The sequence below is a fragment of the Sus scrofa genome, chromosome 7 (genome assembly GCF_000003025.6).
Source record: "Sus scrofa isolate TJ Tabasco breed Duroc chromosome 7, Sscrofa11.1, whole genome shotgun sequence".
Classification (NCBI taxonomy): Eukaryota; Metazoa; Chordata; class Mammalia; order Artiodactyla; family Suidae; genus Sus; species Sus scrofa.
In genome coordinates this window covers 80,893,005-80,919,887 of record NC_010449.5, presented here as the reverse complement: position 1 = coordinate 80,919,887, position 26,883 = coordinate 80,893,005, and the positions used below count along the sequence as shown (strand labels likewise).

General features: G+C 42.5%; 1 protein-coding gene across 1 annotated transcript in view; it reads left to right on the top strand.

Annotated features, from left to right (window-relative positions):
* RYR3 (ryanodine receptor 3) overlaps positions 1–26,883 on the top strand; it is a 568,547-nt gene that overhangs the window by 288,689 nt on the left and 252,975 nt on the right. The window contains 4 exon segments of the mRNA XM_021099907.1: positions 543–661; positions 9,041–9,174; positions 11,507–11,748; positions 21,917–22,109. Coding sequence (XP_020955566.1) covers positions 543–661; positions 9,041–9,174; positions 11,507–11,748; positions 21,917–22,109 — 688 coding nt within the window.

Sequence of the window (26,883 nt, the reverse complement as noted above, 5' to 3'; positions counted from 1 at the left end):
AATGACCCTTAGAATTTGTAATAAATGAGTTATCTCCTTTTTCTGTTTTTAAATTAAATATTGCTTGATTTGAGTGAAATAAAAATTCTGGAGTGATTTCCTAGAAAAATTCTCATTCAAGGAACACTCAGAATATTTTCTAAATTACTTGAATGACCTTTAGAATTTGTAGTAAACTAGGTATCTCCTCTTCTGGTTTTAAATTAAATACTGCTTGGTCTGATCAAATTAAGAATTCTATTTTGCAACTGCTTCTCTAAATTTTGACACAGAAGGATCATGTCTTTGGGAAGAGGGAGTTGGGGTTAGTGGTAAATAACACTCACCTCCTAATTACAGACTGGTTGGCCCCCAGTGGCTCCTGAAGTCTATCAGAGATGGCCTCATCTTTCTTCTGGCAGGAAATGTTTAATAGACTCAAAGAATTGATGCTATTTTGTCCCCTTGGGATGGCCCTTTCACTCTCAGGTTTCTAATTATAGCCAGTTCTATAACCACTCAGGTTATTTCATGTCCAAATGATTTTTGTGGCATTCATGTAGGTATCTTGGAAGTTTTGCACTGCATCCTGATTGAAAGCCCGGAAGCCTTAAATCTGATAGCAGAGGGTCACATCAAGTCCATCATCTCCCTGTTGGATAAGCACGGGAGGAACCACAAGGTGGGTGTGGAAAGAACCCCAAAGAGTGATTGACTGTACCTAGCTTTTCCCTCCCTGCCACTAATAACCATGTGTGAGAAGGAGAGTGTGATGACTACTCTCCTGATTTTGATTAAAAAAAAAAAAAAACTTTGGAAACTGTAGTCCTGAAGGACCCTTCCTTCCTCCTGAAAGTCAGAGGAGCACACTCTGACCCAGACAGTCACGCTGGATCTTGGGTGGTCCCCTCGGTTTCCACCAGCTTCCTAAGCCTGACTCATCATTATCCCTTAGCACACAGCTGGCTATGTGAGGCACGGAGCTCTGTGCAAGGCCAGCGGTGGGATTCACTCCCACCCTCGAGTCTGGGAGTTTACTAATGAAACAGTTAATGCCAGTCTGGGAGTTTAGTAGTGAAACAACTAGTACCAAACTGCATGAGGAAGCTACACAGAAATCAGGTTTAGAATAATGTAGAAAGTCCTGGCAACACAGCGTGTTCTTAAATGAAATCCAACTTGCCATGAGTCAAGCCAGGCAAAGTAGATAGATCCGCATGAACAAGCAGGAGTGGGGAAGCTGGGGGTGACTTGCCCTTTGATAGAAAACAGGTAGGTGACCTTGAGCCCAGATCATTTCAGCTATGAAATGAAGGCAACACCAGCTCACTTACTAAGGCAAAAGGCTATATCAAGTTTTGTGGAAATTTCTTAAAGTTCTAATGTCTCTGTTTTTATGGAATTATCTCTCTACAACACAATGATCTCTGGAGAAAGCCTATGAAAATATGCTTTATCCTGACCTTTCAGCATCTGCCCCACACATGAGGGTTACTGTAGTGAGCAGACAGGTCCCCCAAGGTTGAGGGGGTGTATCAAGACCAGATGGCATGATTGGATGTGAGGGACAGCAGCTGGCTCATGAGGAGTAGAGAGACCCCAGCTCGGTCACTGGCCCCCTCACTTCTTGCTATCCACTGGGCCACTGCCCATCAGAGACACATCTCAGGGGGTGCAGGAGAATAAGCCTCTGCAGCCTTGCTCCAATGATATGCATCATCTTTAGGAAACAAAAAAGCTGTGGTCCTTAGCATCTGTGAAATTGCTTGGCGAAGAATAGAAAAGAAATATGTGGGGTCTGTAATTGCTTTCCAAATGTGGTAAATCAAAAGCAGGCATGAGGCTCCTGCTTGAGTCCAGCTTTGCCACATTCCAGTACGTTCCTTGCCTACTGCAAAATGTAATAAGAGTAATGGATAAATACCCTAGCACCCGGGGCGTGAGCCGTGAGCCACATGAGGATATCAAGAGGAGCTCTTTGACAGGAAAGCTGCTTTTTTTCCCCTTGCTCCTTGGGCTGATTTATGATCACACCCCGTAACACACTTAGTAAATAACCAGCTTTGTTACGGCTTCTTTCAGCCAAAAGCCGCAAAGGAGAAAGTTGATGACTGTACTGCCCATTCCACGGTTGAGAAAACTGAGGCCTAAGAAGCTGCATTACTTTGCTAGGAACCAATGCCTGGGCTGCTGTGTTAACCCCCAAGCACTAGCAGAGTTGTCTTTAGTCTTCCAGAGCCAAGGCACTGTTTGAGAAATTCTGGCAATGCTGTCAAAGTTGAAGCAATGCGGTCATAGTGCAAAGAGTCTTCTCAAGGATGTCGCCTTTGTGGTCTTTCGATAGATTCTTGGAGAGAGGCTGGCTTGCCGTGAATTCAGGTCCCCCATTAGGGAGTATTCAAGTACAGAACTTTTATTTTCAAAGCGAAATCTCGTCTCAGATCATCCCTGGGGATATTTGTGGTAGCTTTGCAAAGAATGTGCTTGAATGCAGGCCAGACGTCCATTGCAACATTTCATCTTTACTTGGAAAATGCCAAGGTAATGTTTTCTTGTCCAGGCTGCTCTTTTTTTTTCTCTAGTGCCAGGTTTCCAGGCATCTCTGGGCCATTCACTTAGTTTTTGGTGAAGACAGTGAATCAAAATATATAGAATTTTAGAGCCACAAGGCACCGCACAACCCTTCGGACAACAGTGATGATGATAATGATGGCTAACATTTATTTTGCATTTGATGAGTGCCAGGTGCTGTTCTTAGTGTCCACATGCATTTTCTTTTGTCCTCATTATGACTCCATGAAGAAGCATTATTATTATTATTATTCCCACCTGACAGTGGCAAAAACAAGGCCAATGCATATGAGCCCCAAGAATGTTAAACAACACCTCAAAGGCCACACAGCTAATTAGTAACAGCCTCGGACCAGAATTTAGGTCTCCATCTCCATGTGTAATATTCTTTCCAGTGTTTCTCAAGCTGCAGTCTGATGTGTTCTGTGAGACTGTGTTTACTTTTGTGTCCTGATTTTTTTTTTTTTTTTTGGCTTTTTAGAGCCACACCCGTGACCTATGGAGGTTCCCAGGCTAGGGGTCTAGTTGGAGCTACAGCTCCCAGCCTATGCCAAACGGTAACACAGAATCCGAGCCGAATCTGCGACCTACACCACAACTCACGGCAATGCCAGATCCTTAACCCACTGAGCAAGGCCAAGGATTGAAACCTTATCCTCATGGATACTGAGCCACAACAGGAACTCTGTGTCCTTATTTTATTATTATATAAATATAACTCCTTATAGTGAAAAATTCACCAGCAGAAAGCATTTTCATATAAGTTCATACTGCTTAGACGGGAATTTGAGGACCCCTGTGGGTCCATGAAGGTGGTTGTGACATTTTTTTTTTTTTAACTTTTGTAGATGTGCTGGGTGTGAGAATGCCCTGATTGTACCATGCCACCTCTGGTCACATACATACTGAGAATAGGGAGTGGTTACAGGATTAACAGTTATTATCACCTCCTCTTTCCCCCTAAGATTTTGTAGTTGTTAGCTCTGTCCTTGCCATGGAAAGCATTGCCACTCCTCTCAAACATGATCAAATTTAGGTCAGAAAATTAGTGGGAAAGAACACCATCTTTGGAGTGAAGGGGGCAGGAGTAGGGTACACTGCCCACTCCCCAATTTCTGAATGCACTCTACTCTTTGACCTCGCAGTGACAAGGTGCTTGCTGATCCCTCAGCATGTCTTGCCTTTCTGCTTTGCCAGGACCCACCAGAATTCTATCCCTCTTCATGACTTAGTTCAGATGTCACCCCTCCATGAAGCTTTTTCTGAATCACAGTTTGACAGGGTCTCCTCTCCTCACTCCTTGTATAGCGTGCATACTGTTGCATGGTGGTTCCACCCTGCCTTTCACTATAGTTATATTATGTGGACATTTCTCTCAGAGGCTGAGTTCCTTCACAGGAGGGACCTTGTCATCCCCATAGTGCCAAGCTCACATGTTGTACATGGCAGGCATTTAATACATGTCATTGAAGGTGGAATGAATGAATAAGAGGAATGAATGAGTAGAGCCAGAATCTACTCCTGTCTCACCTTGAATGGATGGAAGCCCATATATACATACAAGTCTCATCCCATCCAACAAATAGCTGTTAGTAGTAAAGAAACACATTTATGGAGTTCCCATTGTGGTTCAGTGGATTAAAAAAAAAACCCACATAGCATCCATGTGGATGCAAGTTAGATCCCTGGCCTCACTCATTGGGTTAAGGATCTGGTGTTGCCACAAGCTGCAGTGTAGTTCACAGATGTAGCTCGGATCCAATGTGGTCATGGCTAAAACATGGGCTTGCATGGGCTTGATTCAACCCCTAGCCCAGGAACTTCCATATGCCACAGGTGTAGCCACAAAGAGGGAAAAAAAAACCTCACTTACTGTATTGAAAGCATCAAATTTATTTGGTAAAAAGAAAAATTGTTGAAAATTATAATAGTAAGCTTGTAAGTTTTCCATGGAATAAGCATCTAGTAATAAAAATAAAATACATCCTTTTCACTTGCCATTCCCGCAATTCCCCTTACTCTAAACCTGCTTAGTGTTATCATAGATAAATATTTTTTATTTCTTTATTTCACAAGGATTTGAAGCCACATGTGAGAAAAATATATGGTAAAATAGTATTATCAGGAGTTCCTGTGGTGGCTCAGTGGTTAACAAATCTGACTGACATCCATGAGGACGCAGGTTCGACCCCTGGCCTCACTCAGTGGGTTAAGGATCTGGCATTGCCCTGAGCTGTAATGTAGATTGCAGATGCAGTTTGAATCCTACATTGTTGTGACTGTGGCGTAGGCCAGCAGCTATGGCTCCAATTTGATCCCTGGCCTGGGAACCTCCATATCCCATGGGGGCAGCCCTAAAAAGCAAAAACAAAACAAAACAAATAGTAATATCATTGGTCCTGAGAAAGTATAAATCAGAATTGAAAAGTTAGCCTGGGGAGTGGGGCACAGAAGAGTGCACAGATAGGCAAACCATTAACTCCCCCAGACTTGGTATAGTAGCTCCATAAAGTCACTTCTGAGTGCCAGGCAGCCAGGCAATATAGAATCATTCCCAACCACCCAGTTTGTGCAGCCACAGGGAGATCAGAACCTGTTCCTCAGAGGCAGCAAAGCACTCATTTCTCAAATAGACAACTTATTACAAAATTCACAGAAATAAGTACATTTTGCATTAAAAAAAAATGTGGCCACCCTCATGACGTGTGAAAGTTCCTAGACCAGGGATCAAACCTGTGCCACAGCACTGACCCGAGCAACTGCAGTGATGATGCCAAATCCTTTGCATTTTTAAAATACAGCTGTTTTTATAGATAAAAGCTGAGTACAAAATGCAACAGCCAAATGATAGTTCCATGGATGTGCAATACATAGTTCTTATCTTTAAAACAGAATTCCCCCATAATCCTGTGTTTAGAGCAGGGACTAATGGAGATTAAAAGCATAAGAGAGGGTCTTGAATGACATAACAGTATCCATGATGACAGTGATTACAACAAAGCAGCAAATGAACTCCACAGAGTGGGCCAGGGAAATTCTCAACTTGGGACAGTGTATAGGTTAGAGAAGGCTAATTCCTATGTTCTCTCAGGGAAGCCACGCTCTATGGCCAGCCAGTGGGAGGGCTACATGCTGTGTGCTCATTCAGCCTCCTTCCATCTAACAGCCCCACAGTCCCCCAGGACCAGGCTTCGCAGACTGTTCTGTGCTATGAATCTCTTGGGGTTTGTTTGAAAAGGAAACTCTGGGAGTTCCTGTCGTGGCTCAGTGGTTAACAAATCTGACTAGGAACCATGAGGTTGTGGGTTGGATCCCTGGCCTCAGTCAGTGGGTTAAGGATCCAGCATTGCCGTGCGCTGTGGTGTAAGTTGCAGATGCGGCTCAGATCCCGCATTGCTGTGGCTCTGTCGTAGGCTGGCAGCTACAGCTCTGATTGGACCCCTAGCCTGGGAACCTCCATGTGCCACAGGTGCAGCCCTAGAAAAGATAAAAAAGATAAATAAATAAATAAATAAATAAATAAATAAATAAAAGGAAGACTCTGGGAGTTCCCATGGTGGTTCAGCAAGTTAAGAATTCAACTGTTGTCCATGAGGACATGGGTTCGATCCCTGGCCCCACTCAGTAGGTTCACAATCCAGCATTGCTGTGAGCCTTGATGTAGGTTGCAGATGCAGCTAGGATCTTTGACTCCTAGCCTGAGAACTTCCATGTGCCATGGGTGCAGCCCTAAAAAGCCACCCCCCCCCCCCAAAAAAAAAAAACAAGACTCTGATGTGGTAAGTCTGGGCCAGTCTGGGCATCTGTACTTCTGGTAGGCTTCTAGGTGATGCAAGCGCTGCTGGATCTTGCTTGGCGTGAGGAGACCCTTGGGCTTTGTAATCCCTCCTTGGATCTCCACATCCAGTTGGAAAGAGCAAGAGTACATGGTGAACAGTGTGGAGAGGTCTTTAGGGGCCAGGCCTGAAAGCCATGCACATCACATCCACTGCTTTCCCCTGGCCAGAACTCAGTCACGTGATGCTGCAGATCTGCAAGGCAGTGTTGACCAGAATACTGCTATATAGCATATGGAACTATATATCTAGTCACTTGTGATGGAACATGATGGAGGATAATGTGAGAAAAAGAATGTGTATATAAATGTAAGACTGGATCACTTTGCTGTACAGCAGAAATAGAAAAATGTAAATCAACTATAATAGAAAAAATAAAAAGAATATACACAACATAAAAGTTGAGAGTTACATTTTATCTGATGGATAACACTGAGGACTTAAGCCCGGGAGGGAGCCAGCCTCTCAAGTAGCCCTGAGAAAACTGCTTCAAGGAGGTGAGAGGAGAGAGTGAGGATATATAGGAGTTTTGCAACAAAGGGCAGGTAGTTGGAACAAAAGTTTACTGTTAATAAAAGAAAACAATGTATCTCAAGTTAAAGAATTTAGTATTTTTTTATGTATGGGAGGATGCAAGAGTCAGGGATCACTGAAATCATTCCTTTGAGATGGACCTCAGCTCTCTGTTTGGGGCCATTGTCAGGAGTGGCTGCCGTCTGATGGCTGCTAATTCCATCAGAAATTAATTCTGAGTTCCCTCGGGGATCACCAGCTCAGACTCTCTGTGGCTATAATCATTGAGGACTGCAGTGACATCTTTTGTTTACTGGTATGGCAAGCAATATTTTATTTCTCAGGAGGATGGAAATTACAGCCTCTTTGTGCTCAGGGTGAGAAGGAGATGGAGTCTGGTGACCCCTCGCAGTACCTGCCATAGCCAGTCTTGCATCCCAGAGGACACTGAGAAGCTCCCTCCCTGTCAAAACGTGCAGATGACCCTGAGGCTCTGAGCCTGCCTGTCCCCCTCAGTGGGCCAGCCCAGCTATACTCCCTTTTAAAACCATTTAAACTTTTTTAGAGAAGGAAGTTTGCTCCCATTCCCTATTTTAGCCAAAGTTACACCTCCTAAAACAAAGGCTGAACAATGTCAGCACATTCTTTATGGCATCATTTATTTATGGGTGATGTGCTACTCCATTAGGCTGTGCGCTTTCCACAGAGCCTTTTTCTCCTGTTTCTATTGTGTGTGGATTAAGCTCTGCTTTCCCTCTGGCTGTGACAGAAAGGCTCCTACAGCTGTCACTCCAAGGCAGAACAGATGAAAATGTGTGATAGGCCAGATAATAAGTATTTAATTTCCTGGCCATCTACAAGCTCTTCTCTTCGAGTGAGAAATTATCCTCTGGATTTCCAGTGCTGCAGTCAATAACGTTTCTTGGCGTGGTAATGGTAAGACTTCTCTGTAAAACCACCTTTGGGGTTCTTTTCTGCTTGTCCCATAAATGTGCTTTGTATTTTTCTGGAGCAAAATTGACATTCAGGGAGCCAGGTAGAAAATTGGGTTATGAGAATTATGGTTACAAATGCCATCAATAATCTAAAAGCCATCCAGCCCCACTAAGCATGGGGTCGTCCATGACCACTTTGTTAAGACTGAAGCGTGGCAGGCCCCTCCCTGTCAGCACAGCCTGCCTTCATCTATTGGCTGTCCTTCATCCACTGCTGTTTGCACCTTCCTCCCCAAAGGGAAGAAGAATTTAGCTTGCTCCCCAGGATAGGAACACCACATCTGAATGAGGAGGATGCAGCCCAAGGCGATGGCCAGACAGGGGCCGGCACCTGGTGGAGGTGGCTGCGCACTGTTCCCACTTCCCAGGCAGCTGGAAGACCATGTGGACTGGGAACAACTCAGGATGGGTCTGGTAGATTCAGGGGCCACCTGGCTCGCTTGCTCATGTGGTTCGCTCTCACTCTGGAGGGGAGAAAGAGCAGGTGAAAGGTTTTTGAACCAGGGATTTCTAGGAACACAAGGGTTTGTGTTCTTGAAATTTGATGCTATCGCAGGAAGAGACCCAAGACTTGGAACCTGCCCGGCTCTCACCTCTACTGCACCTAGTGAGGGTCCCAAGCCTGCTCCCTGGGAGGGATCTTAGCCAGATGGGAACCTGAGTGCCTTTTAGGAAGAGCTCTATGAATGCCTACTGATCCTGGGTAGAGCACCCCCAAGGTCAGGCCAAGTTAAGGACCTTCTACACCTACCGTAAGAGAAATTTGTGCCTGGATTTTGCACCTCGATGCCTCAACCTCTCCCTGGTCCTGGCCCTGGCTGGGTATTAACCTAGACAGGCTGTCTTCAGAGCTCAGATCCTACTCACCTTAACAGTGACCACAGGTGACAGGCCTAGTTTGGAGGGATGGAGCACAAGTCTAGGGCAGAGCAGCTAGAAAGAAGCCCGACCTCAGTTCCCTGAGAGGCAGCACTCACTCCTGCCAGCGAGGCAGGTGTGGCTTCCTTGACTCTGAACAGGTCCTTCTACCTGGCCCCTGGCCCCCACATTCACAAGACCCACTTCCTTCATGTACTGTGGCTGCCAGGTCCTGCCTGCTGTGCCTTCCCAGGGTCCTAAGGTCTGGTGGGGTGTGTCCTGCTGTAGGTTCTGGATGTGCTGTGTTCCCTCTGTCTCTGCAATGGAGTCGCCGTGAGGGCCAACCAGAATCTGATCTGTGACAACTTGCTGCCCCGAAGAAACCTGCTCCTGCAGACGCGGCTGATTAACGATGTGACAAGGTAAGGTCACCACCATCATTCCAAATGCCCATCTTGTCCCCAGAAAGGAAGAGAGCTGATCTGAACTCCAAAGCCACCTGCCCATCATTTCCATGGTGATGCAGGTGCCTAAGACCAGGAAAATGGGTACATTTCTAGGACCTTGAACTTCAGCCCCTTCAGCTGAGCTCAAACTTTACCTCCAAGTAGCCAAAGACAGAGTAAGGGCTAAAGAATTCGGCCTTAAGGGGTCTACCAAGTTTTTTTTTTAAACATCTATGTGTATCTTGTACCTTTTTATAACATTTATTTTTATTTCGATAGGCCAACTGGATTTTTTTTCTAAAAGTCTTTTGGTAGAGTGGGTGCCCCATGTTGGGACCGTGGTTTCTCATATCCTCTGGCACATGGCCATTTACGGGCTGCCTGTGAAGGCCAGAATGGGCCCATGTGGACCCCTGGCCTGCTGATCCATACGTGCAGCCCCATGGGAGTCATCAACTCACTGGCACGCACTAGGCAGCAACTTTCCACCCAGGTCCCCTCCCTACCACATGGTGTAAGGGAAGAACCTCCCTTCTGAAGGTGGAGCAGCCCCCAGACCTGAGCCATCACATGGACTTTCTTCCGGGTACTGGTCTGCTTCTTCCCTTGCCCACCCAAAGTGGACACAGCCCCAGCCCAGAGCAGTGGGCCTCTAGCAGAAGGAGTCCAACCAGAGCATCTCCAAGTGGTTTGTCTGAAGCTTGTAACCATTTCACTGGATCCCTTAAAAACCTCTTAGCCTTTAACAAATTTGCCCAATAGTGACATCTCCCCCCACCCTGCCTTTCTATTATCTAGGGTGAATTTTTTCCAGCTTTATTGAGATATAATTGACAAATGAAATTTTAAGATATTTAAAGTATACAATGTAATGATAAAAAAAAAAAAAACTTTAAAAAAAACATTATGGAGGTGTTCGCATAGTGGTTTAGTGGAAATAAGACTGACTAGTATCCATGAGGATGGGGGTTTGATCCTGGCCCCTCAGGGGGCTAAGAATCCAGCATTACTGTGAGCTGTGGTGTAGGTCACAGACGCCGCTCAGATCTGGTGTTGCTGTGGCTGTGGTGCAGGCCAGAAGCTGCAGCTCCGATTCAGCTCCCAGCCTGAGAATGTCCATATGCCATGGCCGTGGCCCTAAAAAAATAATAAATAAATAATTATGAAAAATTCGAGCAATACAGAAAAAGAAGAAGAATGTAAATACCAAAAAAAAAGGTGATGATTTGATATAATGTACACTATGAAAGGATTCTCACATACTTACCTTAAAAAAAAAAAAACCTTCAAGTTGTACACTCTCAGTAAATTCCAGTTATACAATATGGTGTAGTCAACCATAGTTACCATGTTATGCATTAGAGCCTCAGACTCTCTTCATCTTATAAGTGAATGTTTGTGCACTTTCACCAACCTCTCCCTACTCCCTACCCACACACACTACTCCCCACTGCCCTCTCGAAACCACTTTTCTACACTGTTTCTGAGTTGGACTTTTTTTTAGATTCCATGTTTAAGTGATACCATGCAGTTTTTGTCTTTCTCTGACAGGATTATTTCTACTAGTGACTTTGTAATGTTTTTAGAGGTCAATATTATTAATAATGCCTAGGGGGAGACGCTGCTGTTATGAAAAACAGTTTAGGGGTACTTAAACCAATTTATCAGAAGATGGAACTCAAGTGAGTCATTTATTTCACTTTCAGAAAAAGCAGGAGTTTATAATCATATAACTCTGTATGATGTCTTCAGCATCTTTATCCATGGTTGGCACTCAGTAAATGTTGGTTGCCTTGAATGGAATATTTAAAGAATGGCCTATATAGTTTAAAATGGAACTGGTGTTGTCCTGACACCTCCCACTAAGAACTTAAACAAGTATTGGAGACTCGAAGCTTTTCCTACTTTAGAACAAGATGAGGAGTTACCATCATGGTTCAGCAGTAACAAATCCGACTAGTATCCATGAGGACGTGAGCTCAATCCCTGGCCTTGCTCAGTGGGTTAAGGATCTGGCATTGCCACGAACTGTGGTGTAGGTCACAGACATGGCTCAGATCTTGAGTTGCTGTGGCTGTGGCATAGGCTGGCAGCTGTAGCTCCGATTGGACCCCTAGCCTGGGAACTTCCATATGCCGTGGGTGTGGCTCTAAAAGACAAAAAAAAAAAAAAAAAAAGAACAAGATGAAAATCGTAAAATTGCTCTTGCCCTTGGCTTAATTGGGTCTCGCCTCCTAGAGTCTGGTTCAATTTTCTTTCTCAGTTTTTAAGAATCTGTAGGTGCCACCTGTCCTGTGTTTAATTTCAGTATTCGGCCGAACATCTTCCTGGGAGTTGCTGAGGGCTCTGCACAGTATAAGAAGTGGTACTTTGAGCTCATCATCGACCAGGTGGACCCCTTCCTCACAGCAGAGCCCACACACCTACGGGTGGGCTGGGCCTCCTCCTCAGGCTATGCCCCGTACCCTGGAGGTGGAGAAGGCTGGGGAGGCAACGGAGTTGGTGATGACCTGTACTCCTATGGCTTCGATGGACTTCAGCTTTGGTCAGGTGAGCACCGTGCCAAAACGTAGGCCGCTCATCCCTTACTGGGCACAAGGGAGGCTCAAATTGTTCAAATCGAAAGTGGTCCTTTTTTATGGAAATGAGATAGGCTCAAGTCTGAACTCATTAGATGGTTAGGTAGGAAGGGCATCACATCAGAAATGAGCTGTCCTGCTTTTATACCCTGAGTCTGGCACTTCAACGGCATGGTCAAGTACAGACCACTTTTCTCAAGCTTGGTGTCTGCTTCTGTACAGCCCTAATTGCATAGAATTGTTACGATTATGTGGGCAAATAGGGAAGGAGGAAAAGACTGACTGTTTATTTACTAGGCAGGAAACTACGTGTCTTTTGTACATTTTATCTTTACAGTGGCTGCCTAAGGTGGATAATACTGATCTCATATTACAGACATGGAAACTGAACCCAAAGATGTTTAATTAATTTATTCATAGTCATACTGGGAAGGATCCAGATCTGACTACAAGTCCGTTATCTTGTTGATGCAACATGTTGCTTCATAATACACTTTGTAAAATGTCTGGATCTGTGCCTGACACATAGTAGATGCTAATCTCTTAAAAGAATTCAAAACATCCTCTTTTATTAGATAAACACTCATGCTTTCCCCAGACATGCCCATGGCCTGTGCCTGTGAAGGAGTGGGTTGGCTTCTGCCTGGGTGAAGAGTAAGACTAACTCTCAGGCTTTCACCCACAACAGAAGCTCTACCTCTCCTGTCTGTTGTCCACATCGTGTCTCATCTGTACCTTTTGCAAAACTGTAAGGAGGAACATTGCGTCCCTTAAAGAAATGCCTTACATTGTGCTAGCACCTCTTATGTAAGGAACCAGGACACACCTTCCTTCTTAAATCCAGTACCAGGGGAAAGCTTGTCTCTACAAGACAAAATCTCTGTATTTTCTTTTGTAACTGAGAACTACATAACCCATTCCGTTTTCCTTCTTCCCTTTGCATCAGCTAAAGCCAACGGCCCAGGTCCTGATGACATATTTCTTACAGTTGGTCTTTACTTTCAATTGATCAAGATTTAAAAAAAAAAATTGGAGTTCCCATGGTGATGCACCAACCCGACTAGTTCCCATGAGGTTGCGGGTTCGATCCCTGGCCCTGCTCAGGGGGTTAAGGATCCAGCATTGCCATGAGCTGTGGTGTAGGTTACAGACATGGCTTGGATCCTGAGTTGCTGTGGCTGTGGTGTAGGTCAGCAGCTGGAGCTTTGTTTCAACCCCTAGCCTGGGAACTTCCATATGCCGAAGGTGCAGACCTAAAAAAAAAAAAAAGAAAAAATCCAAAAAAGTGCTGTTTTATATTCAGTATACACATTTTTTTTAACTTTGAGGAATGGTATAAATGAATTTACTTAAATGCTTATTTACCCTGGTCCATTTATGGGAAGAAATCATCTGTCTATGTTTTGTCTATCCCAGGGGACAGTGAGGTTGGTACAGACAAAAGCGGGTACAAAATGGCTGGAGGATGGGTTAGGGTGACTGGTTTTTGTCCTATTTATCCTCCCCACTTAGCCTTCCCTGGTTCCACCTCCAAGGGGGAGGGAATGGCTCATCTCCCCATGGTTCTCAGAGACCCAGTGTGGAGGCACCACATCTGTGGTGATGCAGTCATTGTAGTCTTTAGCTTAGGTTATCATCGGATGTCCTGAGGTTCTCAGAAGGTTGTCTCAGAGGAAGTGATTTGAAAAGAAAGCGTCGTTATGCTCACACACATCTGCAGCTCCTGAGTTTGGTAGAATTGAATCTGTGGGGGACCTAGAGGGATTGAGGTGAGAAAATTATGGCCCACTCTCTTCAGATGGCTGCTCACTTCCTGCCACCTCCTCACTGTCTCCCAAGCATATTCTCTGGATCCCAGGCTACAGCTAAAGAGAATTCTGGATTTGTTAATGAAATAGCAAATCCACCTAGACCCTTGGGTGAAGCACATTGGCCCCTTGTTTCAAAGAGAAACCAATCTTTCTCAAAGGAAACATTCATTCCCTCTTTTCCAGATTTTGCAGCACTCTGTGGGCAGAGCCTTTGTAAATGTACAGGTTAAGTACATTGTGAGTCAGGAGGCAGAGAACCCACTCACTGGTCCAGAAAGGGCTGCTGTCAGTGCATTTCAGGACCTGGACATCCATCCATTGTGTATTGTTCTAGGGGTATAGAGTGCCTGGGGTGGACAGTGTGCTCTTCTTCCCTCTTGTCTGCTCAAGACCAGCCGGATGTGCTGAGCCCACACAGTCATCACTAGCAATGGCTCATCTGATTGGAAATACAAGGGATGGGTGCTTGCGACTCAGCTTTTCAAAAGTTGACTGAGGCTCTCTGAACATCACTCACATGGTAATAGAACTCCATATAAGTGCATTCGGGGGACTTCACCCCTCAGTCTTCAGTGAGATGTGGAGAAACCAGCATCTACAAAATGGACACTTTCATGCTCACTAAAATACAAAGCTTTCTTTGATCTGGGCATCGTTCTGAATTCTGCAACTAGGACACAGGGAACATCTATCTTGCAGAAGGCCTGCAGGTAAATATGTCAGCGTGTGTTCCAGCTAAAGAAATAAGGTTTCTGTTAACAACTCCCACCAGGGCAGCAATATATTTGGGACTGTCTCAGAAAGGGTAGTTGTCTGCTTGGGAATGAAATGGGAGTGATGCTTCAACTTACTATAGGAGGAAATAGAGGGTGGCTAGAGAGAGATACTGGAAACTGGTCTGATGATTTTTCTCCTTTTCCTTGAGAGGTAAATGCCCAGGACTGTTACTTTTAAACTTATCTATGTGAATAAATTAATCCACTGCCTTGAACTGGTCTTTCATGGTACTTATTACGCAAAGTGGATGTTGTCAGAGTTGGAAAGAATGTAGAGCCCCTGACACTTTGTTAGCAGAGAAATTTAAGGAGAAACTGTATGGCTTTGGAGTTATACCTGGGTTTGAATCCTAGCTCTTAACTTAACTTGGTTATCTCACACTGGACAAATTACTCAACTTCTCAGACACTTATTTTGCTCAGGTAAAATGAAAATGATACAAGTCTCTTAGGAAATTTAAATAGATGAAGAGCATGGAAGTTCTTGATGCACACTAGATACAAAGTAATTATGATCTGTTTTCACTCTTTGACTGTGAAGTTGACTGTCACCGTCAAGACCAATTCCCAAGTTCAAGGTACCCCACCTCAGCTCCATCCAAAGGGGAAGAAGAACCCAGGTTTCTGTGCTGAATGGGAAAGGAAGTTTCAAAGCGACATCCCGGAGTATGAATGAGCTTTTTCTCTGTGCAGGGAAAGAGCAGCCTTCATAGGTCTTTTTAGCCCCTGAGCCTGTGACGTCACTTTCAAGCATCAGTTGTACAAATATCTCCCATCGCAACACTGCCCGGTTGGCTCAGCCACTGTGATTTTCCCTTCTGAGCAAAGGCTCTTGTCTTGACATCGCTTTCCCCCTCTTGATGTAGCCTTTATGTATGTAGCCTTTCAGAACTGAAGTTGGAGGTGAACTTGACTAAGGCAGCCAAGTGCATCACTTGTTAGGTAGTAGTTGCACGGCGGGTGGGGGGGGGGGGGCAATCACACCTACCCTTCCCTTTTGGCCCCTTTTTCTCTTGCAAAATTAGAATAAACAGAGGAATTCATCTTCCCAAGGGATGGGAAATACAGGAAGTAAATGAATGGAATAAAATTGTGTTTCCTTTTTAATTATGACTTCTGACTCGTCACGATAATTTAGTCAGTTAAAAAAAAAATAGTTGAATTTGGATGAGAGGATCTTTACCTGGCTCCCTGCAAAGATGAGCTCCAGGTATTGATTCACCTATCAAAATACACCCCACTGTGACTCGGACTTTTCCAGCCCCAGTGCTGAGTGGAGAGGATTCAAGGAGTAGCCTCAGACACCCGCATTTTTGTGTAATGGGACCTTCTCTTTCCAACACCTGAGTATTTGTGTTTATGTCATAAAGCCAAACTCTGCGGGGTCTGGGGCAATGGACATGCTGAGCGTCAGTATTTCCAGTTGTTTATGTTACTCATCAGAGGAGATGAAATCCCACAGTAATATATCCTTGGGTTAATTTGAAGGTGTGCCCCATATGATAAAGTGGCCTTTTCCTCTACCTTAAAAATCTAGGCTTAGAATGGCCTTTCCAAGCTTCCAGGGCCTTCAGATGGCCCTGAGCTTCTAGGTCAGAGGAGGTTTCTTCAGGCTAGCAGAGGCCACAAGACTTCCCAGCCTGTCCCAGTAGATGGTCTCAGGAATTTTTCAGAGTCCCCAATATCTTGAAAAGCAGTTGGGGCGATTTCTAAAAATGCTCTGTGACAAATTTGCTTTTCCTTTCTACAGCATAACATTTCTGTTGGGTCAAAGACATTTTAAAGGTATTAAAAATGGTTTTTTTTTTTTTTAGCACTGTCTTCCAAAAGGGATTTATTGATTTCAGTAACTCAGTATTCAAATCACTTTCTGAACTCATTCCTCAATGCTGTGAATCTCCATGTTGTTATTTTTATCCTAATGTTATTAAGGGTATAATACCCCTACAATGTTCTGGTAAGCTTATCTATTATTATCCTAGTAATTAAAGTATCTGGAGTTAGAAACACAACAATAATATCTTTTATTCTGTGTTTCCACGTATCAGGCCCTTCTAATGACTTTATATGGAATAATTTGAAACTCATAATAACCCCATGACATCATCATTATTTTCATTTGATAGATGAGGGAACTTGAGTCCACAAGGGTGACTTGCCCAAGGTCACACAGTAAGTGGCAGAGTCAGTACTCAAGTCCTGAGAGCCATTTACCACTACATGTTATTGCCTCTCAAGTGGTACCCAAGACACCAGTCATTTGTATCATCAAAATCTTAGAAATAATAATGGTGCCTAACAAGGAACTCTTGACAGCATCACTATGGATATTACTGTACCCACTTTGTGGACATAGAAGTTGATTTTCTAATAAAATCACAGCAGTAAAGGCTTGGTATTTTGAATTCAGCCCTCTGTGGCTCTGAGACCACTCCCACCCACCCCCCATGCTACCTCATTAGAGAACAGTTGGAAGGAGAAGCATCTTGTTTATTTTTTTTAAGTTTTATTAAAGTGTAGCTGATTTACAAGGTTATGATAATTTCTGCTGTACAACAAATTGATTCATCAATACATATACACATGTACATTCTCTTTCAGATTCTCTGTGCTACACAGCAGTTCCCATTGGCCATCTTTTATAAATGTGGGGTACAAGACCCTTCTGAATCATCTGGAGTCATGAAAGCTGTCCCAGGGGTAGAGATTGCTTCCTCCAGCTGGGAACGGTTTTATTAAACAGTGTACAAAAGCAATCACAATTCTCTCATTTCTAGTTTCAAATCTTCACACTACTCACACTTTAAGACTAGATGTACTTTATTAGATGACCTTTTACAGAATGAATGTTCTGTGAAGTGGACTCTTTTATTCAAATAGACTTTCCAGGGAATTCCCATTGTGGCTCAGTGGTTAATGAATCCAACTAGGAACCATGAGGTTGCGGGTTTGATCCATGGGCTCGCTCAGTGGGTTAAGGATCTGGCGTTGCCGTGAGCTGAGGTGTAGGTTGCAGATGCAGCTTGGATCCTGCATTGCTGTGTCTGTGGTGTAGGCCGGCGGCTACAGCTCCAATTAGACCCCTAGCCTAGGGACCTCCTCCACATGCCACATGTGTGTCTGTAGAAAATACAAAAAAAAAAAAAAAAAAGACAAATAGACTTTCCGTTAATTGCTCTAAGCACTTGCTAAGTATATGCTTTATATCCAATGGTTATCCACAGTCTCCCTTTAGTTTCTGATAATATTGGTCCCAACTCTGTATTCTTCATATGTTTTAATTCTAGGCTCGGACTATAATTGCTGTGTGCCTATAGATGCTTTTAGCCAGTGTTCTAACAGCGACTTCTACCAGGCACTCAGTCTCGTAAAATAAGGGAGGTAAAAGACAGTGTCCTTCACCTCAAGGACATAATTGCCCAACCTGGTGGTGGTTTTCAGCCAAGAGAGCAAACCAGACAGGAGAGATTCTCCCAGCCATCCTTCCTCAGAAAGGTATTTGGCTACTAGGTATATCGAAGGCTAAATGAGACTCGGAATTTGTCCTCTGGTAGCATCAAGGCCCTACTGTGTGAAGAGCATCCCCCATGAAAACTACTCTTTTATCTTCACTGGCTGAGACTCAGATCAACACATAAGCCAAGAGTGAATTCTAAGAGGGTGGAAAGAGGGGGACCTGGAGTCACAATTGAACACTGTCAGTTTTGTTTTAGTTGATATGGGTCTCAGAAAAGTAAGGCCCTTCTCCCTTGTATTTTTATGCAGTAAGCATCTGGATGCTTTTAAAGGTAGTAGTCCAACCCAGCATTTCAATTATTTCCTGGTTTTCCCAAATTCATAGGACTCTCTTGAGAGTTGTTCAAATGACTATGGTGGTATTTTCCAGAAGGTAAACTAATTGAAAAAGAAACAATTGAAGCAGGAAAGATTGGCTGTTAATGGGAAAATAAGAACTCTTAAGAATGAGACAATTTTGGCAAGGCTTGCTGAGTTTTAATGCCATAGATTCTTTTCATAACAGAGTTGAATATAATAAGGAAGGGGAAAAATTCTGGAACCTTGGGGTATCTAAAACTATAAATGGAGCTGAGAGGATTCAGTCTCTTCCAGTGGAGACATTGGAAAGGTGTCAAACCTACACACTTGTCCAGTTGGCTTAGATTTGTTTTGTTTTAGTGTTGACTGTAGGTCCTACCATGAGGAAGTTGTCCCTCTTCTCAGTAATGACACAAGGTATAACGTTATAAGAACAGAGTCCGAGGCCATCCCAGACTAATTTGCTAATATGCACTGAAAATAGTATATGTTGTTGAAATGGTTCAGTTCATCTTGCTTTATTCCCCTACCACCCCTCATCAAGCCCTCATCGAGCCCCCATCAAGCCCCACATTCTAGCTTCACCAAGCTCTAGCCATTCTGCAAATATGTCATACACTCCTTGAATACTCTTTCCTTTCTCATTTATCTAACAAACCTTTCATTCTTCAAATTTTAACTTGTCACATGCTCCCAGGCTGATTGAGCCCCTTCTTCTACCTCTAGAAGGCATCCCGTCACATATACCTTTATCGCAGCAATTAGACTGAATTGTAGTTCTTCATTCGAACGGCTGTTTCCCATCGAGACTATGGATTTCTTACTGGCAGGAACTGTATCCTCTGCCCCAAGTACAATATCTGACACAGTGTAGCGCCTCATTACTGTTTATGGAAGGGTGGGAGGGAGTACAAGATGATTTGTCAATCGCCCAAAATAACCAGAAGGGGGTACCTAGTAACTTTTTTATTAAGGAGAATGTAGTTTTACTATTTTAAAATCTACCCCTTAGTTTGATACCTATTACTAGAATTGTAGTAACCGCTGAATATATTAAATAGTTCTAGGAGTTCCCATCGTGGCGCAGTGGTTAATGAATCCAACTAGGAACCATGGGATTGCGGGTTCGATCCCTGCCCTTGCTCAGTGGGTTAACGATCTGGCGTTGCCGTGAGCTGTGGTGTAGATTGCAGACGCGGCTCGGATCCGGAGTTGCTGTGGCTCTGGCGTAGGCTGGTGGCTACAGCTCCAATTGGACCCCTAGCCTGGGAACCTCCATATGCCGTGAGAACGGCCCAGGAAAATGGCAAAAAGACAAAAAAAAAAAAATGGTTCTAAACTGAGATGAGAAATATTACAAAGCATCTACTAACCCCAAACTCCCAGTCCATCCCACTGCCCCCCTCCCCCCGGCAACCACAAAACTGTTCTCCATGTCCATGAGTTTGTTTCTTTTCTGTGGATAGGTTCATTTGCACCATATTTTGGATTCCACATGTAAGCGATATCATATGATATTTGTCTTTCTATTTTGTGACTCACTTCACTCAGTTTGAGACTCTCTAGTTCCATCCATGTTGCTGCAAATGTCATCATTTTATTCTTTTAATGGCTGAGTAGCATTCCATTGTGTATATATACATCACATCTTCTTAATCCATTCATCTGTCAGTGGACATTTAAGTTGTTTCCATGTCTTGGCTATTGTGAATGGTGCTGCAGTGAACATAGGGGTGCATGTATCTTTTTCAATGAAAGTTTTGTCCAGATATATGCCCAGGAGTAGGGTTGCTGGATCATATGGTAGTTCTATGTTTACATTTCTGAGGTACCTCCATACTGTTTTCCATAGTGGTTGTACCAATTTACATTCCTACCAACAGTGTAGGAAACTATTGCATTTGAAATGGGTAAGCAATGAGGTCTTGCTGAGTAGCACAGGGAACTATATGCAATCACTTGTGATGGAGCATGATGGAAAATATTATGAGAAAAATAATGTATGTATATGTATAACTGGGTCATTATGCTATATAGCAGAAATTGACAAAACATTGTAAATTATAACAAAAATTTTTTAAGGAAATCTTACAAAGCATATAGATATATAGATATACAAAATTTATGAAAAACACACACTCATCATAAGGGGATTTTTAAAAATTATCTTTTCATGGCATATTATGAAGCCATTAAAATCTAGTTTCTAATGAATATTCCTTTATACAATCAAATATTTACAGTGTGAAAAGTAAGAAAAAGCAAGTTACAAAACCTACAATATCTCAGTTTGGGCGAATATTTATATATATATAATATAGCAAATAAAAAATACAGCAATAAAATATGGGTTGAAATATTTTTTGTAATTTTTTTACTTGTTTATACTTTTATGTATACAGAATTAATATCTATATTGAATGGGGAGTTCCCATTGTGGTTCAATGGTAACAAACCCAACTAGTATCCATGAGGATGTGGGTTTGATCCCTGGCCTCACTTAGTGGCTTAAGGATCCAGCATTGTCATGAGCTATGGTATAAGTCACAGACGCAGCTCGGATTTGGCATTGCTTTGGTTCTGGTGTAGGCCAGCAGCTGCAATTCTGATTTGACCCCTGGCCTGGGAACTTCCACATGTTGCAGGTACAGACCTAAAAAGGAAAAAAAAAAATCTATTTTGAATGTGTATTACTTCTGTGACCAGAAACAAGTTATATTTTTATAAATGTTTTGCTTGAAACCCCCTTTAATACCTAACTTTTGCCCTTTCACTGCTCTTGTCCCAGTAGAACTGAAGACTTGTTAGGGGAATGGGCAGAGTGGTTATGATCATTTATTTTCACAATGTCCAGAATAGAATGGTACGATATAGGAAACCTGGAAGATGATTTTTCTCACACTTTAAGTCAGGTCAGAAAGTGACAAATCATCTTAAAGATACGCAACAATGAAAGAAATCATGCTGCTGTGATGCACAGGGAACTATATCTAGTCACTTGTGATGGAACATGATGGAGGATAATGTGAGAAAAGGATGTATATATATATATATATATATATATATATATACATATATGCACACATTTATATGTATGACTGCAGCAGAAAATGACAGAACATTGTAAATCAACTATAATAGAAAAAATCTTAAAAAAAAAAGGACTCAGCAATACAGAGTATAACGGACGATGTGTTCCCTTGCCTCACTGAGGTAATAAAATTCTTTAAAACAGCAAGCAAAATAAGCTGCCGTGCTTCGTGGCTGGATGGCCTTGCTCTTCCTCACTTTAATGGCTCCTGCATCCAGGGCTGAAGAGCCACGGCTTTAAGAGGAGATAAAAAAAAGTGCAAGGTTTTTGGGCATCTGTGGATAAACACACACGCAGATGCACACACCACCACCCCCACTGTAGGATGCACACCCAGCAACGGAGTTTGCCCATTACTTCAGCCACCAGGCCAGAATCTGAGTGCATACTGACTGGGTTGAATTCTTGTTTGTTCTCATTCCTGGCAGCTTGAGAGTTTCCTCTGGGATTCATCTCATTTTGGGCTGCCCACTCACAAAGCTTAGGAAACCGTGTCTCGTTGCTCACCTCACCCAGGGAAAGCACCATTGCATTCCAAGGCAACAGACCTCCTATGTGCCCTCCTTTCTCCCCACCTCCCACGGGTGGTCTGGGAGCATTTCCTCCAGAGTCCCACACGCCTTCTTCCTGTTCTTTGCTTGCCAGGTCGCATACCCAGAGCTGTGGCCTCCATCAACCAGCACCTCCTGAAGTCGGACGATGTGGTGAGCTGCTGCCTGGACCTCGGAGCACCCAGCATCTCCTTCCGTATCAACGGGCAGCCTGTGCAGGGGATGTTTGAGAATTTCAACACAGATGGGCTCTTCTTCCCTGTGGTGAGCTTTTCAGCAGGTGTCAAGTAAGTTATGGCTGTGATTTCATGGAGAGTAGCTGTTCCCCCCACCTGCCCACCACTTCTGTAAGCTGGGGAGCATCATAATCTCCTTCAGGGCTCAGCATCATGAGCCAGACTCCCCCAAGAAAGTGATGGCGAAAGGGAGAAGCAATTTAGAGTCATGTGTTGAACACATACTTCCTGCCAGGGTTTATATAATAATATTCTCTGGGAGTTCCTGTCGTGGCGCAGTGGTTAACGAATCCAACTAGCAACCATGAGGTTGCGGGTTCGGTCCCTGCCCTTGCTCAGTGGGTTAACGATCGGCGTTCCGTGAGCTGTGTTGTAGGTTGCAGACCGGCTAGATCCCGCGTTGCTGTGGCTCTGGCGTAGGCCAGTGGCTGCAGCTCCAATTCAACCCCTAGCCTGGGAACCTCCATAAGCCGCGGGAGCGGCCCAAATAAATAGCAAAAAGACAAAAAAAAAAAAAAAATCCTCTGATAAATAGTAAGGCAAATAAGATAAATCCTATGGACAAAATTACTTCAATAATTATAAAAAGTATTTCATGCTCATTATAAAAAACTTGAAAGACGTGGTTATAGATAAGACAATATCACCCATAATCCCAGTGTTTAGTTATAATCTTCATTAATGTTTAGGTGTATTTTCATTGTCTTTTATATTACAGATATATGTATTTTTTTAATTGACATCACACTAAATGTGAAGCTTTATGTCTTGATTATTTTTCACTCAACGATAAGTAAGGAGCCATTTCCTGAGTTATTAAGTATCTTCCTCACAATGATTTCTTTTGATCATATAATATCCTTTTATTTGGTTGTCCTATAAAATAACCATTACTTTGTGTTAGACTTTTGTGCTGATTTCATTTTTATTGTTATAAATAAAATCATCATGAACATCCTGGAGGAGAACACTTTGTCTGCATTTCGTTTAGTTCCTCCTAAAAGTAGGTCAAAAGGTATAATCTTTTTCAAGTATAAAGTTATAATCTCGTGACCATCGATTTTCAGGAAGATTGTATGAACGGTTCCAAATTCATTATCAGCAATTCTGAAACCGTGTAAACTCATTTTACTGCAAAATCTGACCTGGACTCCTTTTGTGGCAAAAACTATCATCAACAGAAATGAGGCCATTTTCAGTCTTTCATTTATTCTATTTCTTGTGAATATTTACACGTTTAACTGCAGGAATATCAATGTGTTTGTTATGGAGTGTGGCCTCTCACCTAGCTGGAGGTTCTAGTTAATACATACTACGTGCCTTAACTTCGGTCTTTTTTAAAATCAAAAGAATTCTCAAGTCTGAACACAACTCCAAAAGCTTTAGGTAAAGGATTTGGGCCTGTAGTATCATTTAAAGTAACATATAGGAATACCCAGCTGACTGGATCGTCATTAACTTTTACTGTTATTGGTTATTTGTAATCTTTGCTAATTGGAGAAAACTGAATCTTGAAGTTTTAACTTCCTGTTTATTTGATTACTGTTGTGGTTAAACATTTTTATGCTTATTGTTCTTACATATTATTTCAATTCAATATTTTTTTATTTTTATAGTGATTTTTATTTTTTGCATTATAGTCGGTTTACGGAGTTCTGTCAGTTTTCTACTGTACAGCAAAGTGACCCAGTCTCTCTCTCTCTCTCTGTCTCACACAAACACACTCTTTTTCTCACATTATCCTCTATCATGCTCCATCACAAGTGACTAGATATAGTTCCCAGTGCTATACAGCAGGATCTCGTTGCTTATCTATTCCAAATGCAATAGTTTGCATCTATTGACCCCTGATTCTCAGTCCATCCCACTCCCTCCCCCTCCCCCTTTGCCAACTGGGTATTTTTTAAATTCTGTTTTTTCAGCCTTTCAGTATTAATTTGGGGGGCAATTTTTTATGTATTAAGATTGTTAAACTATTGTCTTATTGCTTTCAAATATTTTCCCAGTTTGTGATTTACCTTTTTTTTTAAAACTCTATAGGGCTACACCCACTGCTTATGGAGGTCCCCAGGCTGGGAGTCTAATCAGAGCTATAGCTGCTGGCGTATACCACAGCCACAGCGATGCCAGATCTGAGGCATGTCTGTGACCTATGCCACAGCTCATGGCAGTGCCAGATCCTTAACCTACTGAGTGAGGCCAGGGATGGAACCCACATCCTCATGGATCCTAGTCGGGTTCATTAACCATTGAGCCACGACAGGAACTCCGTGACTTACCTTTTGTGATTTACCTTTTTACGCTTAGGATTTTTTTTTTCCTGTTGTTTTTGGTTTGTTTGCTTGTACCCTTTTACAAAAGTAATGCATGTCAAAAAAAAATAAATAAATACCAAGAGCCCATTAATCGTAGCACCTAGAGATAATCATTACCTTTTTATTTATACATCTCGATAATTTCATATTAAATTGGGCTTGTACTATGCATGCTATTTCTTCATACTATTGTTAACTATCATGTTTGTTGCTCTGCCCCTTTCCTTGTGCTCATTGGATGCTACATGAATTATTTTAGTCTGACAATACATTGTAACATTTGTAATGCAAGACCTCATTATAACTCTTTTGTCCCAAATTTTCTTAGCCATTCTTGATCTCTGCTTATTAAAGAAATCATGATTGAGTGGGAAACTAGAGTCAGTAGAGTGAGAATTATACAGATTTCCACTGGAAAGGGCCACGAAAAGAGGAGAGTTGTATAGAGCAGACGCTTTGATCTGGGACCTTAAAAAATCATCTGAGAGCTTCTAGTATCCAAGTGATGATGGGACTTCCAGAGTGACGCTGCTGTGATAGGCTCAGCTCCTCATGTAGTTGATAAATCAGGACATATTTATATATTTTTTATTAAAGGATAATATTTTCATTTTGTGTCAACTAAATAAACTAGGAATAAAGGACTATCCTTTGGATATGATATTTAACCTTGAATTTGACACAGATATGCAGATATACATAGTATACAGCACAGGTGTGTATCTTGTTTTATTGCACTTGGCAGATGTTGTGTTTTTGTTTTTGTTTTTTTTTTTTTCTCATCTTTTTGCTATTTCTTGGGCCGCTCCCGCGGCATATGGAGGTTCCCAGGCTAGGGGTTGAATCGGAGCTGCAACTACCAAGCCTGCACCACAGCCGCAGCAGCATGGGATCTGAGCCATGTCTGCCACCTATACCACAGCTCATGGCAATGCCAGATCCTTAACCCACTGAGCAGGGCCAGGGATCAAACCTGCATCCTCATGGATACTAGTCTGGTTCATTAATGCTGAGCCACGATGGAAACTCCTCACAGTGTTATTTTTAAATTAATACATGTACATTTTTTAAGACAGACTGCTATTGTGCACTTAACAGATTACAGTATAGTGTAAACATAACTTTTTATGCAATGGGAAACCAAAAATTAATGTGACTCATTTTTTTTTTTTGTGGTACTTTATTGTGGTGGTCTAGAACCAAACCCACAATATCTCCCAGGTATGCCTATAATGTATGTTGACAATCTCTGGTACACAGTAGCAGCATATGCACACCTACATACCTACACACATATACAGACATATTTATGAACATACCCATGTAGATGGATACAATATATTGAAATTGGGCATTTTCACTGTTTGAGGTCCTTGTAACAAATGAAGAACCATTCTAGTAAAACCTTAGTAGGACTGCAAATGTACACATCACAGGTTCAAGCCAGAGACTTTAACATCAGCCCCAGGGACCATATTCTAAAGAGTTGAGGGTTCTTTACCTGTGTTTCTCTGTGCTGATGAAAGCTAGTGTAAGCCTCATTGTACACCTTCCCCACTCCACTCCCTGGGAGTAAAGAGGATGAGCAGAAACCTAAATCCAGTATCATAGCATTTAGATCACCCACCTGCTGACTCAGTGCCTTCTCTGGGGAAGTGGGGTCACTCAGAGCAGTGGGTTCCAGGATTACACTTGGTAGTTAATGGCTTTGGTCACCCAGCATCACCGCTGTTCCCTTCTTTGTTTTGATGACATCCTACTCACTGGGGCCTGCTGATGTTCAAAAAAAGGACATTACTTCATCAGACAGAAGTGCTTAGCTAGAAGGCAAATCTTTGGGGATGAGGTCTTTCCCAGTCTACTGGCTAATGGATTTTTTCCTGTGTATTCTGTGTTTAGTGAACAGTATATCCAATCTCACATGTAACATAATGATTTTTAATCATTAGCTCATTCATCCACCTCTATCAGAGCCATGAGATAGGACTTTCTAATTTATTTTTTAATTAAGTATAGTTGATTTACAAGGTTGTGTTAGTTTTAAGTGTGTAGCCCGGTGATTCAGTTACACACATATATGAATCTGTTCTTCTTCAGATTCTTTTCCATTATGTATTATTACAAGATATTGAATATAGTTCCTTGTGCGGTCATTGTTGGTTGTCTATTTTACATATAGTAGTATGTTCCTGCCAATCCCAAACCCTAATTTATCTCCCCCCCCTTCCCTCTTTGGTAACTATAAGTTTGTTTTCTCTGTCTGTGAGTCTATTTCTTTTTTGAAGATAAGTTCATTTGTGTCATATTTTAGATTCCACATATAAGTGTTATCATATTGATATCTGTCTTTGGCTTACTTCTTTTCGTATGATGATCTCCAGGTCCATCCATGTTGCTGCAAATGGCATTATTTCATTCCTTTTAATGGCTGAGTAATATTCCATTGTATACACATATTACATCTTCTTTATTCATTCATCTGTTGATGGACATTTAGGCTGCTTCCAAGT